The 17,226-nt window shown below is 37.9% G+C and overlaps 1 protein-coding gene across 9 annotated transcripts in view; it reads left to right on the plus strand.

The window, feature by feature from the left end:
- Positions 1–17,226, plus strand: part of LCLAT1 (lysocardiolipin acyltransferase 1) — a 121,349-nt gene that overhangs the window by 44,691 nt on the left and 59,432 nt on the right. For all 9 annotated transcript variants that reach the window (XM_031598613.2, XM_090134745.1, XM_090134743.1 and 6 more), the window contains 3 exons: positions 84–252; positions 1,340–1,538; positions 12,047–12,193. In XM_031598613.2, the coding sequence (XP_031454473.1) occupies positions 88–252; positions 1,340–1,538; positions 12,047–12,193 (511 nt within the window). In that variant the 5' untranslated portion in view covers positions 84–87. Of the gene's footprint in view, positions 1–83; positions 253–1,339; positions 1,539–12,046; positions 12,194–17,226 lie in introns of those variants that run through there.

Genomic DNA, 17,226 nt, shown 5'->3' on the forward strand with positions numbered 1-17,226 from the left:
ACTACCTCAAACTGAACCTGAAGGGTCTGAAGAGTTATATAATTACTTTGCCTCTCTAACGTAACACCGACTTTCTTTTTCAGAGCCATGGTGTCATGGAAAGGAATATACTTCGTAGTTGCACTGTTTTTGGGAAGTTTTTTTGGAAGTATTTTCATGCTCGGTCCTTTTCTACCTTTGATGTTTATCTCCCCGGCCTGGTATCGCTGGATCACTGACCGCGTTGTGGCCACGTGGCTCACACTGCCAGTGGTAAGTTACACTGTGAACCAAGTTCCGAGCAACTGTTCGTTTTGCTTACTAATGCTTTTTTTTATAATTTTTTTTAAACAGACCATAACTTTCTTAACCATCTATGAAAGGTAATACTTTAGCTCAGTGAATGTTGGCTGTATTCCTGCCTACAGTCTCTCTCTTCTACAACTTAATGTATAGATAAATTACTGCTGTGTGTTGATTGTACTCTTGAAAAGGTATTTTCATGTTATCTCTATCCATTGTCAAATGCTGATTGGAGAAGGGTGGGTGAAACACTAACAAGCAAAAGGTTCTTTTAAATTGCAGAGATTCCTAAATGACTCTTCTTATAAACTTCTGCTTCCAACTGTGCTCCAGCTATCTAGTTACAGAAATTATTTACTGTATGGTACGCTGTTGCTGACCTTCGCTGTTCTCTTACTTAATCCTCATAGAATTTAGTTCATCTAATTGTATTAGACAAATGGTCTCAGGTCAAAAAGAAGAAATTCCTTTAGAAATAAAGTTGTCCTCACATTGCATCAACTTTGTAGCTGGGGGTCTCCTCTTTGAACTCTTCCTGTAGAAAGGTGATGTGCGTAGGGTCTCTCTCTTCCTCTGTTCTCCAGAAATCAAGGGACTTTGTTCCTCTGCCTTTTAAGATTTGTTTTTCTGGAATAAGATACTATACTGGTGCTCAGAAATGCATATCTTGTGACATAACTGTAGGTTTGTTACATATCAGATTGTGGGTTTTTTTTGTTCTGTTTGTTTTGAAGGGTTGCGAGGTGCTTCATCTTCTAATATTTTGCCCTTTTCTCCTTTACTAAATGCAATGAAATTAGGAGGTAAGCAATAATTATCAGTGAAGAGAATATAGGGACTGTAATTTCTTGCTGTGATGAAATATAGGTGAATACTGATAGTGTCACAAGCTTGATCCTTGTTGAAAAGCTGTTTTTTTATTAGGAAACAAATTTGTTTACCACTGATAGCGAGTGTGAACAAATGAAGTGATGTCACTGAGATTAATTTGCATTGATGATAGACTGTTGCTTTTCTTCTGTGAGTAAAGTCATAAAACTAGATGTATTATTTGTAGGCTTTGCTGGAGATGGTGTTTGGTGCCAAGGTGGTTGTCACTGGTGATGGATTTGTTCCTGGAGAAAGAAGTGTCATTATCATGAACCATCGCACACGAATGGACTGGATGTTCCTGTGGAACTGCCTGCTGCGATACAGCTACCTCAGACTTGAAAAAATCTGTCTCAAATCCAGTCTCAAAAGCATTCCAGGATTTGGTAGGTCACTAAATGCTTTAATTGGAAGGGAAGATCTGTTCAGAAATTCTTTTGTGCGGCATTGTTTATGCCCAAGTTTGAATTCTTTTTCAGTTTTTTTAAAACCTTCTTTTAAATGTATGTAGTATACAAGATCTTTTGTCTCAAGGCGATTCTTGGACTGCATGCTTAAGCATTTATTCGTAAAAATATTGCTACTTTATTTACTGAAAGTAAATTTCAAATTGTAAATTTGATAATTTCAGAATTATAAGAAAAGATTTTTAAAATTCTTTTCACGGTCTTTTTCAACACTTTAGCTTTGGTGGTATATCCTCCCATGCTGTACGTCTCACTAGTCCTCTTTCTTCATTATCCAGTTTATACTATTGAGAAGATTAGTAAATAGGAAAAGCCCCACAGGGCCCCTGCAAAGTTGATAGTAATTTCAATAGCTGTGATTTTAAAATGAACTTGGCTGCCCAAAATATACTGTGCAGGACATGAAATAATTAGTATTTATAGTGGCATAGGATGGGAGCGGATCTGAGTTGTACATACTCAGAGAAACCATTTTAGATATGCCAAAAATTGCTGCCTAAATGGTTTCTGAACAAATCAACAAACTTATCTGAAATAAAAGCATCCCTTTTGCATTATATTTATCTCTTAGATTTATTTGCTGTTTTATACAAAACCAGCTTGGGCAGGACATGAGTCAACTTTATCATGTTGAAAGAGTAACCTTATTTATGGTTCCCTTTTGTCAGGTCATTTATCTGAGCAGATAATTCTGGCAGAATTCCATAAGGAGGAACTCTCATACTGTTCTGCTTATACTGCATTCACTTGCTGGGTATTTAGTCCTATGTAAGAGATGCAGCTAGGTAACCCACTTTTTTTCCTAATATTCAAACATGGTCAGTTTTACTTGATGAAAGACATCTCCTCTAGCATTACAGGAAATGAGAAAATATGTATTTAGATAAATGTTTTCAGAACACAGTGGAGATGTTTTGAAGTCTTGGAATTGGCTGCATATGCAACTTTTAAAAGAAATATTGGAAGATGGAATCCAGGATAATACTCTGCAAGTCTGATAGATTAATCTCTTCAAAAGAAGCGTGTTTTTGTATTTTTTTTTGTAACTAAGCATGTGTGTGCCTGCTTAGTATTAGAATGCCTTTAATAAAATTCAAAGGTCAGCTCAAGAGTCTGGGATGTTATGTATGCCTGGCAAAATTTGGCTCCTGAAAATGCCTCAAGTTGCTCAGCAGTTTTTCAGTCCTCAGAACATAAAGTTAACCTATCTAAGAGATGTGATGAATGAGCTCTGGCAAATACAGTTGCAGCAGTCTTAGCTGCTCACAATAACATCTTGGTTCAAAGTCTGACTTAGATGCTTAAGCTACTACTGGCATTCTGGATTTGTGCTCCATATTGTAACTGTGGTGACTGAGGTGGTACAAACAGATACTTCTGTTGTTCTTGTTATGGGATGACAGTTCCTGGCAGTAGAGTGGATGCCTGGATCTGTAGTGTTATGCACTGCTAGTTACGTGCCAAATCCCTAAATCTCCTCTGTAGTATATGTGCTTTGAGTAATTTTGATTGCAGTGTTGAGTATTTTAGCTTAATTTTTAGTAAACTATTAATCTCATTTATCACAGGAGTAAACTCATCCAAACCACATCCTTAACTCAAGCCATAATTTGATAGTCTAAGTCATGAATGATAAGCATCTATTCAACTGCAGTATATCTAAAAAGAGGCCTTAGAAATTCAAGTCTCCCTATTCAGTTGACCTGTATTTGGGGTAGCAGATTCTTGCAAAAATGAAGTATTCCCAATAGAGGGCAACTAGAAGGTGAGACTCTTGGATTAAATGAAGTTTGACAAAAGATTTCATTATGAAATTATGTTCGGGGTGGATGTTGATGCAGAAAATGGTGTCCATAAAGAACAACCTGCTGTAAAAGTAGAGTTTCTCCTACTTACCTCTAATGGCACTTCTGCGTTATGTGATAGACCTTCAGTAGGCATTTGTCAGATGCTGTTGTTTGTTGAAGTGTGTTCTGTGGTTTTTACATAAACATTTTGCTCATTTTATAAGTTTTAAGGCCAGAACATAGCTTAAAAATCAGGTGGACAGTTTCAGTGCACTGCAGCTATGATTCATACATTAGGTATTGATCATTAAGGTATGTATGAGATTCGCCTGCTCCAAGTGATGTAAACGGTAGGTAGGGCAAGGCTGTGAATGGAAATAGATCCAGAGTCCTTGTCACCTCCTTTGTAGGTGAAAAGTGTAAAAGTATCGTATTTAATAAGTCTACATTGCAATTATTTCCAGTTAGTTATAATTAAAATCAGAAGAGAGTATTTCAAGGAGAAGCATAGAGTCACTTATCTAGTTGTTAAGTTATTAATTCTTTGCATTCTAATATATCCAAGAACTTTAACTTGATTAAATGTGAGCCTTAAATAAAGAAACCCAGCAGAAAAACAGATGGGCCTTTCTTCCTGGAACCATACCTTTGGCTTGATGGATTGTGTGCAGTAAAGTTTTTGAAAAGTGGTATTAAATTTCAGAAACATTCTTGCAGCATTTCAGTACAACTTGCCCAGGCTGGAGTCTCAGGAGAGCACTGCTCTGCTCTGAGCTGTTGCTGCAGTTTCTCATGTGACATCATCAGCAATTACTGACATACTCTGCAATGTCAGTTTTCAAGGAGAATTTCTAATAGCGTTGTCAGTTTCCTGCACAGCTGACAAGATAGGACTTTTCTACAATTATAGATACACACAATTTATATTTTCCATGAAAAAAAGAATAGCAGAGGAAGTGATAGAGGTTGTGATGCTCTTGTGTTCAACATATGCTATGGAATACATAATGTCCAGGTAGGTTCCAAGGAGCATACGCAGTAATGACAGTTGACCAGGAAATGACTAAGTGATGAGTTAGTTGCATCTTTTCATGGTTTCTTCATAGTTTAATTTGTACAAGTCTTGATTTGATAGGAATTTCAAAGGAACTAGAGATGTATTTCAGTGATTGGCAATTTGGATGTGCTCATTGTTGTAGGATATTTAACTCTTGGTGGACTTGCAGTAATACATTGATGTTAGTGCCTAAATATGCCTCAGCATTTGTCCAACAAAAATCAATTAGTTTTTCATTACATTTGATCGCTCTCAGATAAATGGGTTGAAAAATGAGAGGGTAACTAGGGGTAACATAACAGTTCATGGCTGCTGTGTGAGATAATGTTCCTCCTGGTTTTGCTTAACAGAATGGAAAAGATAACATAGTATCTGAGTGCACAAATGGAAAGCCTGAAGGTACTTTAAGCAACGCTGATGGACAGATCTTGAAGACTTAACATTTTTAAAAAATGTTTGCTGAGACTGCTAAGCCAGGAGTGTATTGTGGCAGAAAAGGTCAAGGCGATAAAGGAAAAAAAGCAACCAATAAAATAAGCAAAACTGGTAAATCTAGAGTAGTTAGGATCAGAGTTAACTGTCTAACTCTGCCCAGATCTTCATCTCTGTATGCAAGTAATTGTATGACTAATATTGCGCTTACATAGACTGTAGGATGATGGAGCTTTTTGGTTATTTACCACTTGTCTATTCACTCAAGTTTGTAACTCTCAAAGGCTCAAGTTAGATTTGGCCCTTGTTTTGTTAAGGGAAGAAGAGGATTTGTGATCTATTTCAGCATTAGACTTAGCCCCACTAGTATTCTTCTTCACGTCAGTGGATCCATTATAGCTGTCCATGTGTGTGAGCTTAGCCTAAAGCAAGTTCAAAGTAATTTGAGCCATCTTAGTTTTCAGCGAAGCAGGACAAAACAGCTCCAGTTATCCTGCCTTTGCCATGGGCTAAGAGCATACATACAGTCAGTTGTATGTATGTGATGGATCGGCTATCTTGAAGTAAAATATCAGTGTAGCTAAGATTACAAAATATTATCAGTTAACTCGACCAAAGTATAATTACAGCAGAACGCTGCAAGGAATCTGTACACATTCATATTGGCAAAGTGCTTGTGCTGCTTGCAGCTGCTTCTGTAGGTGAGATTGTAAATACTTCAGCATAAAGCGTCTTTGTTCAAGTTACAGTAGATTGGCATTCAAATTCTTATCAATGGAGCATACTGGTTTTAAAAATTAAAACTATAACCTATTGAACTTTCTAGTATAGCTCATGTTTCAGGTATCTTTGTTATGATAATATAGACTGAAATTAGAGTTTTGAGATGTGGCATTTTATCTTGTGGCAATTCAATTATGAGCTGCCCGACTTGATTACTTTCTAGTTTTTATCCTAGGTGATTTGAAAGTGGAATTTAGAGAGTATGTTCTCTAATGGAAAGCACAGTTATTATTCACGGGTGTATGCAGCAATGGGAGATCCTCTTGCATTCCTCTAGAGATTCCTGCAACCTCTACTCTCTTTTCTTCTCTGAAGTGACTGGATACCAATGCATGTAGCAGGAGGAATAATCAGGAAGAGATAGAGATCAGTGTGCAGCTGGAAGATCATGACCTCACTGCAGTCACGGAGACATGGTGGGACGCGGTAGTGGAGTTGCTCTTTATGATGACCTGCTGGAGATGAGCTCTGTGGAGAAGGATCTCGGGGTTGTGGTGGGCAACAGGTTGGCTATGAGCCAGCAGCGTGCCCTGGTGGCCAAGAAGGCCCATGGAATCTTGGGGTGCATTAAAAAGAGCATAGCCAGTAGGTCAAGGGAGGTGATCCTGCCTATCTGTGAGCCACATCTGGAGTACTGTGTCCTCTTCTGGGCTCCCCAGGTCAAGAAAGACAAGGAATTCTAGAGGAAGTCTGGTGGAGGGCCACAAAGATGGTTGGGGCCTGGAGCATCTCCCTGACGAGGAAAGCTTGAGAGACCTGGATCTGTTCAGCCTGAAAAAGTCTGGGAGGAGATCTTATAAATGCTTACAAATACTTAATGGGCAGGAGTCAAGCAGATGGGGCTGGGCTCTTTTCAGGGCAACGGGCACAAACTGGAACAGAGGAAGTTCCATGTGAACATGAGGAAACGCTTCTTTCCTGTGAGGGTGACAGCACTGGAACAGACTGTTCAGAGAGGCTGTGAAGTCTCCTTCTATGAGGATACTCAAAACCTGCCTAGATGCTTTCCTGTGCTACCTGCTGTAGGGAGCTGCTGTAGCGGAGGATGGACATGATAATCTCTAGAGGTCCTTGCCAAGCCCTATGATTCTATGATTTATTCACAAAAAAGGCAAATGTGTAAGGCTTTCTTGAAGAAGCAGTGTTAGGAGTGAGGGAACAATTATACCTGGTAGCAAATATGTAACTAATTTCCTTGCAACTCTGCATGCCTTTTTTTTTTTAATGCGGGAGGAAAAAAGTCTTAGGTGCCCTATCCCCAGTTTGATCTAGTTTTTACTGGATTACTCAGGGAACAAATCATAGGAATATTTTCAGATGTATACAACAGAAATTCTCCCAACTCTTATCAGGAAAAATATATGCTGTTCTATTTCCATTAAAACTTTCCTTACCCTTTATCTGTAATAAAAATTCCAGTCTCTGTCTGCTGCCTTTGCCTCTCCCAAACAAACATCAAAGGAGTGAGATCAGATTATAACCTTTCTCATTCTCTCCATTGTACAAATGGCAGTTGGTGAAGAGAGTGTTTACTTTGTCTGAGCTTACCTAATAAATACAGCACAATTTGCATGGCATGTTTTTCCAATTTACATTCCTTTGCTGGTATCACTAGGTTATGCTGCTGCACCTCTATGAATCAACTCTTCAGGCCCAGTTACCTGGGGATAAGGTCTTTGCCCATCTCAGCTTGGTTGGCTCTACTCTTGCCTGGCAGCACTGACTGAAAGTGTGGGTTGAGAAAGCTCACCTTTGTGGAACCCAGTGCAGAGATGCAGCTTGAAAAATGAATTATGCCCCCGTCTGCTTTCTGGCTAGGCAGCCAGTACTTTCTGTAGTCTTTACTTCTGCAGTCTTCCCATAAGGAAGTAGAGCATCTGAAGAAGATGCCAGCCAGTGGAAAAGGTATTGAATTGTGAAGAGAAAAACATCTCTCTCATTCTTTTGAATACTTAAGGATTTCACTGTATTGCTGTATTTTTATAAAGCATTAGAAGCATTAAAAAGCAGCCTTTCTGCCATTCATGTTGCTAACCCTTTGCTTTAGTTGCAAATTATGTTATGTTGTTACGATTTCATACAGAACATCAAATTTGAAATGTTATTTTAAGATAGATGTTGTAACTGAATAGGTTTAATGTTCCTTAACAGTAGCTGAAGCATTTTAGTGCAAGGATTATTTGGAAATAGCACTAATATAGATTTAATAGGTCATCTGATTGTCTGTATTAAGTAGAAATAATACAATTTAGCAAATACAGAATGAATATTTAAGTGTTAAGTGTCCAAATAGGATATTTCAGAACCATGATTAAGGGATCGAATATTGAAAGAAGCCTTTGTATTTACTGTGGTAGATACTGTGCATCTATTTGGATCCTGTCTTGATATTCTGTGTTTCTAGCATCACCATTTGTTCACTCAATTGTTTAAGAAAAAAAAGTTTGTTTCACATGCATTGTAATAAATTGTTATTTGGTCCAAGTAATAAGTAGGCTGTGGAGTAAACACATGTATAAAATCTGAATGTAAACTGAACGTGACTACAAAAATAACAAAAAAATCCCAACAGATATAAAGTGATATACAGAATCCGAAAGGACAAGGTGATAGCATACCAGTGTTAAATAGATACTTTAACACAACTGAATCAGCTTTTTCACTATGGAGCTGGGAGTGCTATCATGAATGGATATCTCTGAATTTTATCTCTTAGCTAGTTTTATAGTTCTAATTTGCTCAAAGAATGCATCAAATCAGATGGTAGTTCAATTCACACCGCTATTAACTACATTATTGTTAATGAGCATTGTTAAAAACAATTGCAAGGAGTGGAAATTGTGCAATGCAAGGCTATTTCAAGAAGCATTTCTTTAATTACTTTCCTAGTTTATGCACTTAAACCATTATGTGGAAAAAAACTTTTAATTTTTAATTTGCTTTCAGCTATTAGACATAAAACTATCCAAAAAAGTGCAGTAAAATGAATGAGTCTGAAATCTGTTCAGCACTCTATAAACATCAAAACTTAACCTTGTATCTATATAGTAACACTAACCCTGTTTTCCTGTGTAATTTGCTGCGTGCTGACATCTTTTCAATACCTACAGATCTGCAAAATAAGGAGAACTTAAAGTTGCATGGTAGTTGCCTTGTATTTTATGCAGTGAAACACTTGGAGTAACTCTGGACCCTGTGATTTGTATGCAGCACGATCATGAGCTTCCAAGTGATTTCTCTTACTAAGCCTAGACATGTGGTTCACTGTTATGTCAGAAGCCTGAGCAAGGCTACATCCCTGTTGAATATACTCACTGAATAATGCTTTTATTTGGCCAGAGAACTCTTGATATGAAAAACAGTGAAAAATATGATGGAAGAAAAGAGGAAAGGTGAATGGGTATATTGAGGAGACCCCATAGCTAGGCCTTATGCTTTCCTTCTTAGTTTTATAGTTCTGAATCATTTATTGAATCTGTATGCGTAGTTTAGTTCTGCAGATACTCTGCTGTAGAAATACATGGATACTGTTGCTGGTTACCATGAAGTGTATTGGGAATGTTATTACACCAACATACCACCAACATGAGGAACGTGCAAGAGCAGCTAGAAGTCTTGGTTCAGTCCCAGAGCTACTACATCCTTGGCATAAGTGAAACCTACTGGGAAGAGTCCTGTGGCTGGTGTGTTGTGGTGGATGGTTCTTGTTGGTGGCAAATGTCCCTTGGCAGACCAAAGGTTTGGGGGAAATAGAAGCATAGTCTTAAAATAAAAAAAAAAGATCTGTAGTTGCTATTAGCATTTTTAATAGATTGCTGCAAACGCTCAACCTGTATAAGCTGCAATTTGATTTATCCCCAGGGTAGTAAGGAAACTCTTAAGTACATCTTCTTTTGTTCAGAGATTTGAAGGTGCATCTTTTATTTTTTTCAGCTCAAAAAAAAAATCATTTAAATGTCACTGTAGTTAGGTATTCTACCTAGTAAAACTTTTGTGCTGCTAACCGTTTTGCAAATTTCATTAAGAGATATACTTTTGTATGCTTTTCCAAGCTGTATTGGTTATTGTAAATGTTGGTTATTACAAGATGTTTTCCTAATCCAACATTTCTCAAAAATCTGCAAACAGAAAGAGAATGATTTTTCCCCGTTCAAGTAAATGCTGCCTTTGGTTGGAAAATTCCTGTTGCCCAGCACCTTCTGGATGACCAAAACCACTGTGCAAACAAGCACAATGTAATTACTTTCATCAGACAATATCTTGTCCTAAACTTAATCAGCTGAACAGCATCTCTCCCTGCAGGCAGCACATGAGAAGGTACTTCCTTCTGCTTATTTTTAAATCTTGCTTATTGGCAAAAGCTTTCCTCTTGCTCAGTGCTATATTGAATTCCTCCACCTTCCTTTGTCCTCCTGTTTGGACCTCACATCATGTCTCAGACTGGTTCTGCATTGTTTTTCCAGCAGCATGATGCAGACAGACTGCGGCATGGAAATAAAAGCAGGAGCCTGTTTTCATTCTGTTTGAAGACATATGTCTGCCAGCTTGTGCCACGTTTCCTCTCTCTTGAATCTAGTAGAACGGTGAGCCATGCAAACAGCAGACATCGCCATCACTGGCAACTGTGACTGAAAGCAGGAATTCACACTCATGTCACACTCCACTGGAGGCTTTAGTACTAAACAAATGTGGAAGATTGTTCAACTTTCATAGAAGTCAAAATTGTTTGGCTCAGTGTGCTGTGCTGGAGAAGATAGGGAGGGAAACCAGGATCCTTTGCTATCCGTCATCTGACTGTTAGATAATCTCTTATTGGAGCAGTCAGGGCTGTTTTATCTAATTAGATACACATTTAAGTATAGAGAAAAAAAAACAACTTCTAGAACACTGAATGTTATATTTAGATTATAAAATCAAACCTGTGGTTATCTGTAAAGACTAGATGCCTCCCAACTCATTGCTGTCTTTTGTCTTCCTCCCTGACACTGTCATTATATTACTGCCTGTTTAATTTTTCATGGCCTGTATGTAACACCACCGCTTAGGATAGGAACAAGAAACTGTTGGATATCTTCTGCTTTAAGGGATGTTAAGCAAGCAAAATACAAGTCACCCAAGCAGCTTTCTTGTTAGCTACAAGTGTTGTGTAATTTGATGTTCTTGGTGATATCAAAGAAAGATCACTGGAAAGAGTTCATTATGGAAGCTTCCATGTCATTTCAAGTCTTGTGCTCCTTGTGGAGATCCAAGGGAGAGGGTGGAATCTGACAGTTTTGGTTTTTTTTCCATGGTCCCTCTCTATTGTGGACCAAAATCACACTTCCTGAGGAGCTGCTGACCTGGGACAGTATCAGCATGCTTCCTGACTGATCACTTATTCTGCTTCTTGCTTCCTTTCCTTCCACCTGCAGGCTGTGCTGAGAACTTGAGGACTACGTTATTTAGGCCTGATGTGATACCAAACAATAAGATAGCTTAGCAGAGTACAGTTTTTGCATAAAGCAATTCAAGGAACTGACTTGAGTACATAAAACATACAGAAAGTTTAGACAGTATGGTAAGAATGAGTGGAAGGAAAATACTGGAATGGCTGTAGAACTTTCCTAAAATGTGTTTTGCAGTCTGTCTGATGGAGCTTGCTATGTCCTTAGAGTTGTGACTGGGAGAAGGCATTTCTGTTACAGCTTAGAGGGCTTTTTTTCTTTTCTGTCCCTGTTTTAAAGAATTTAATTTCAGTTGGGATGCCCCTAGAATAACTGAATGCTGTGGTACTGTTTGGTATTTGACATAATTTTGTATGAAAAGATCTCCTCTTTGCACTATTGTAGTAAAACATGTTGTAATAATAGAAGGTGGTTAAATGCCAGAACAGAGCATATTTCAACTATGTAAGTCACATTTTAATTACTTTAAAATTGATCCTTATTTTTTCCTGCAAATGATTTGTTCAAATATGGATGGCCTATACTGAAAAAGCTGTATGGACAGGTACTTACAGATACTGGCTCACGATATGTTCAGAGATGAGCATCAGATTTGGTGGTAAACATACTGCTTTGTGTACAAAGGTTTTTTAACAAGTGCAGTTTAGAAATTTGCCAAGATTTGCTGAGACTGCATCTCAAGCATTTCCTTTCTTAATTCAAGTAACCCTTTCCAGGATTCAGCTATCTCGATATCATTCATAATCTGAGTATGACACTCATTAGGTCCAGATTGCAGAAGGCATGTTAGCTGTGTGGGCTCCATCTGCTTAGCTGATTTTAGATAAAATGTTGCGTCTGACACAATCTGTACAGTATTTTGGAATAACAGGCACTGAATGTATGAGCATGAAATATTACTAAAGGTGTATTTTTAAACCACAGGCTGGGCGATGCAGGTTGCTGCCTTTATTTTCATTCAGAGAAAATGGGAAGATGACAAGAGTCACTTTGAAAAAATGCTGCATTATTTCTGTGACATTCATGAGCCACTACAACTCCTCATCTTTCCGGAAGGAACTGATCTCACAGGTAGGATAAATTTGTTGTTGTTTTGTGTAGTGATTGATATGGAAATTCCTTGTTGTTTATGGAAATAATTGAAAAAAAACATCCAAGCTGGGAGCAATACTACATTCTCTCAGACAGTAGAAAATGTAGTTAACAATCTTGATGTGCTGATGTACCCAAGAAACACAGGCATGGTTTCACAAAGAGGTTTAACCAGTCTTCCAGAAATAACTGTTATGTTTCAAAAGCATCCCATAATTGAAAGAGCTTAACATTGGTCAATTCCACCTTTGTATTGTATTGTAAAAATAGTTTACAAGACCTGGAATAAATTACTTTTATGTTCCTATTTTCCATGTGACTGGGATGAACAGTGCTAAATTGTGAAAGGTGATTGAAGATGAGAGCTAATGATTCTATTACATTTCTTGCTTCATGTTTTAAGAGGAGAAAATGGATATGCTTCCTCATTAGGCCATGTTAGCTGCCTGTATCTGCATCTAAAAGAAAAAATGTTTCCTGAAAACAAATGTCAGTGTTGTTGTTGTAAATTTAATGAGTTAAGTGTTTGCTTAATTCTTAGTAAAAATATCTGTGTTAATGCAGGTGTATTGTGTAGCATCAATAGCAAGCTGCTAACTGCTGTTGAAAAAGACTCAAATGCCAATAAAAGAAAGCATTTTATGAATGTTCTGTGGTTCTTTATGCCTGCAGCACTATTTGATAAGCATCATTTTTAAAACAGAAAACCAATTACAACTAGACTTTTACCTTTTAGCTTATTTTAGACCTTTACTACACTTTCCTTTGCAGATATTCTCAAATCATGCCTTATTGCAATGTCTGATCAGTAAATACTAGGCATGGTGTGAAAATAAATAATGTAAACTGCTGCTTTCTTCTTCATGTTCCCAGTATCCTTAAACTTGGATATGTAATGTTCAGATGTTATCACATTGTAGGGAGTTGTTGTCACTCGATCCTCCTTCCTAAAGGAGGATAGATCATTAAACATTCTTGGACTGCATCACATGATATCTTTTGCTGAATTAGTAATTGTATATCTAAAATTAGGAAGGGGGATGGAAACTATCTCAATTTTTTTTCTTTGAATTCATGACTACCTGTCTTCTGGTTGTTCTGAGTTAAGACAAATTCTTAATTGTACTTGAAGTGTCAGAAAACATCTCCTTGGGTCGCCCAGGTGTTTCCATTCCAAGATGGTTAAAGAGAATTGGGTTGTTCATAATTTACCCACAAATTGTGTATGTCTTCCAATCTCTCCCAGTATTCCTCAGAAATAACAGATTTTAAAGGACTGAAGAAGTTCCTTGTTACAATTTTAAATAAGAGCTAGCCGAGGACTAAGGCAGCAGCAGGATGTTAGCAGTTGTGCTGTGGAGTCCCGAAGGCAGTGGTGGGAATGTTCCCCACCTAAACGTGAAGTTCCATGAGGCAGCAGAAGGTTGTCTCTTCTCCACTGTAATTGGTTATAAACAACTTTGCCTAAATTTAAGTATATGCTGTTGATACCATCAAGAAGTTGATGCGGGTGTGATTCTTTTGTTGCTCTAGTTGTCCTTTCTCATGCTCGTGTAATGCATGTTCCTCTTTCCTTGCAGCATCAAATAGATGTCTGCACTGTGTTTACTCTGTTCTCCTGGTAGCTTCAGCTACCACTGATTGATGGTGATAATTTCTCCCCAGTCCACTGAGCATCCCAGGGAGGAAGCAGTGTGGTACGTGTACTCCACTGGAAAGGAGGAGTATTGCTGGGCAGCTCTTCACTACTGTAATTCTTATTCTCTCAAGCCACCTGGCAGCGATAGATTTACTCTTCTTGTATAATGTTTTCAAGTATTCAAGAATGAAAGATCTAAAAGAAACGCAAAGTATATGTGGTCTGCTGCCTGAACTCAAGCTGTTGAGGTACTTCGCATTGCAAGATGCAACTTAAGTAAGTTTAAAAAGTAGTAACGTCATTGAACTCTGAACAGTGTGTTTGCAAACTGTGTATAAAGTTGATGATTATTTCTGGTCGGTTGGTCATCTTTTCACTCTGGAGTACTTGAAGCTTAAAGCTAAATGCACAAAGGCATTTTATTGTAATTGTTTAAGAAGTCAGGCTTTCTGAAGACTTGAAGAAAACAAACTACTAACGCAGCCCACCATTTTGCTCGTTGTTTTGTTTTTGTTGATGATCTTTGTAAGACTCTTGTAGTAATTTTCTACAAAGTAGTAAGAGAACAAAAAAAGTTGTTGTATTGTTCTGGGCCTGTTCTGTAGGATCCATTGCCTGTGGATTTGTCTGCATCCCTAAGCGTGGTTTCTTCTTTACTTCAATTTTTCCTTTTTCTTGAGTTTCCTTTTGAGTTTCCACATAACATTCCCACAAATCTTTCTTGCTGCTGTTTCTGCAGGAGGCAATCTGTGCTGTGGTTCTCCTCACCAGTAGTCGTGTTAACTGCTGCACGCTGTGCTGAAAGCCCCATCAGGCCCACTGCCTGCGGAGTATATGCCAGCTTTTCCCATTATTGAGACCTCTGCTGCTGGCAGTCCCCCTTTGTTCTGCCATTCGTTTTTCTGAAAACTCCTTTGGGCTTAACTATCTATGAATCTCTTCTCTATGCCAAACTGTGGTTCCACAGACTTTTTTTTTTCCATAAGAAATAGCTTAAAAGCCAAACAAAAGTTGGAAAGTTCATTGATGCCAAAATGTAGGCAGTTGTGATGTGAAACAATATTTTATTTAGAAGGGGGCATAGTACTGTAGTACTTATCTCTTTTGTAGTAAATGTAGTAATGCACAAACCATTGTTCAGACACACTGCTAGATTTTAACAGGTAGTAGTTCAAAAACAGTGCAAGAAAGAACTGCTTAATTTTTTGTTAAAATGATAACTGTGAGCCAGTATAGCTATTATGCTCTCTATGCAAACTTCTGATAAATAGATGAATGAGAAATTGTTTAAAAAAGAGACTTTTGGACTACCCAGTTCTTCTTTCCCTGTCTGGTACTGGTGTCATTTGAGAGTACTTGATGCCATAGGAATACATGTGTGCTTTTATCACACGCCTGATTAAAGGAAAAGGAAGTGCATGATATTCAAATTTAAGTGCTAGTGAAAAAGGAAGAAAAGAATTGAGAGTCGATCAGAAGCAGTTGTATTGAAGTTGTCTGACTTAACATTCCAGTAGGATGATGAGGGTAATGTATCATTCTTTTGGGTGATGTCCAGCAAAATGCATCAGCCTGGAAAATGCTGGATGTAAAAGCATGTGAGCTTTGTTCTTTTGAGGTGAATTCATGCTGCTTATGTGTTTTTTTTGGGAAGCATAGACATACCTTCTTCTTTGGCACAGATTATGGAGCTGTAGTTCCAAATCTTTATATTAGCAAGTGCAGCTCGTTATTGTGTTATGGCTCCCTTCAGAGTCAAATTCTAGATGTTTTTGTTTTGATTCAAAACTACACCATAAATTATAATATGATTTTAAAAGATGAGGAGTTTGTTCACTTTTCTTTCTCTGCATTTCATGGGTATAAAGCAATTTTAAGTTCCTGAAGTTTTATAACTTGAAGACAAAGGAAATAGATTAGCATAACATCTTCCTCCAGTTCACTTCAAATGAGATTCTGAGATATGGTGCTTCTATGATGCTGCTGACATCTGAGTTTTTCCAGCAGTAATGCAGTTAATGGGACTTCCCCTCATAAATTTTGAGATAAGCAGAGGGAAAATTGCATAATTTGATAAGTGCCCTGCAGGAGTGTGTAAAGGCCTCAGGTAAATGGGTTGTCTTGTGCTAGTCACCTGCCCTCCAAGTAGGTGCATGGGTGAGCTGAGTGAGACACTGGAACAGAAACAAGCACAACTATTAAATGTTACCTTGTGAAATAATTGTTAGCCTACATGGTAGGACTTAAATGAGGATGTATGTTTGTATACAGCTATTCTAATAGGGATTACATCTGGTAGATAGAAGATCTGTTTGTGAAAACCAACGTGGTTTGCCTGTATTTACCTCTATCATCTGATGTTCGTTCTTCAGCAATTTAGGGTTTGATACAGTCCTAGTTGGGTGTCTCTTAAAGGTGCATATAGCATAACCTTACCATGAGAATGAATACCTTACTGGACATTTATTGCCTTTATAATTTGTACTCCTTTCAAAACCCGTATATGAAGTTTTTTCATAAAAGTAGATCATTTTACCTATTCCTTCTTATTGGAACCAAGGTGTTAAAATAAAATGCAAAATACAGCTAATGGGAACGATGAGTGAGAGCTTAGGAGGTAGGTTTACTTTGGCTTAATTCTTAATTGCAGAGGAAAAAAGCTGAAATATTTGTTTATAGCAAGCAATACTTTTTGGTGTGTGAGTGAGCAAGAGGGAACATTACCTTTTTCCAGATGATGTGAGTGTCCTTTTGGGACTGGGAAGACCTAAACCAAGTTCAGTTCCAGTCCCTGCTCCAAGAGCTCCTTTATGCAGCTTGCATTACACTTGCATTTCCCCTTTTTAAGTAAGTGTTTTTATTAACAGGCTTGCAAAGGCATCCTACAGTTTTATTTCTTCTTCTTGCTTCCACCTACAAATGTTACAAGTTTGGCTGCAGAATAATGAATTGCCTACGCAGTTCTGTAGTGTTGACTGCTGACTAAGGGGTTTTATAGGAGGTGACTGTTGTGTAAATTCACTTAGGCTGGAGAGGATATAAAATAAATGTATCTTTAATTTCCTGCATCATTTTTTTTAACCTCTAGGTTTCATGTAATATGGAACATCCAATTTTCTGGCTTTTGTTGAACCTTGTACTAAGCAGGAGATTTGCTCTGACTCACTCAGGTTTAAGCATGGGTGTCTCATGCAGGGATCACAAGCAGCAGCATGCACCAAGATGCTTGCATCAGATAATGTAGCAGTCAGTGCACTTATGCAGAAATAATATCAAAATAACATACTATTTTTTAAAAAAATGGCAAGAGAGGCAGGATGGGGAGGAAGAGTGTGATGCTTACTTTTTGGTATAGTGGAAATCTATCCTGCGC

This window comes from Phasianus colchicus, chromosome 2, assembly GCF_987193195.1.
Source record: "Phasianus colchicus chromosome 2, bPhaCol1.hap1.1, whole genome shotgun sequence".
Taxonomy (NCBI): Eukaryota; Metazoa; Chordata; class Aves; order Galliformes; family Phasianidae; genus Phasianus; species Phasianus colchicus.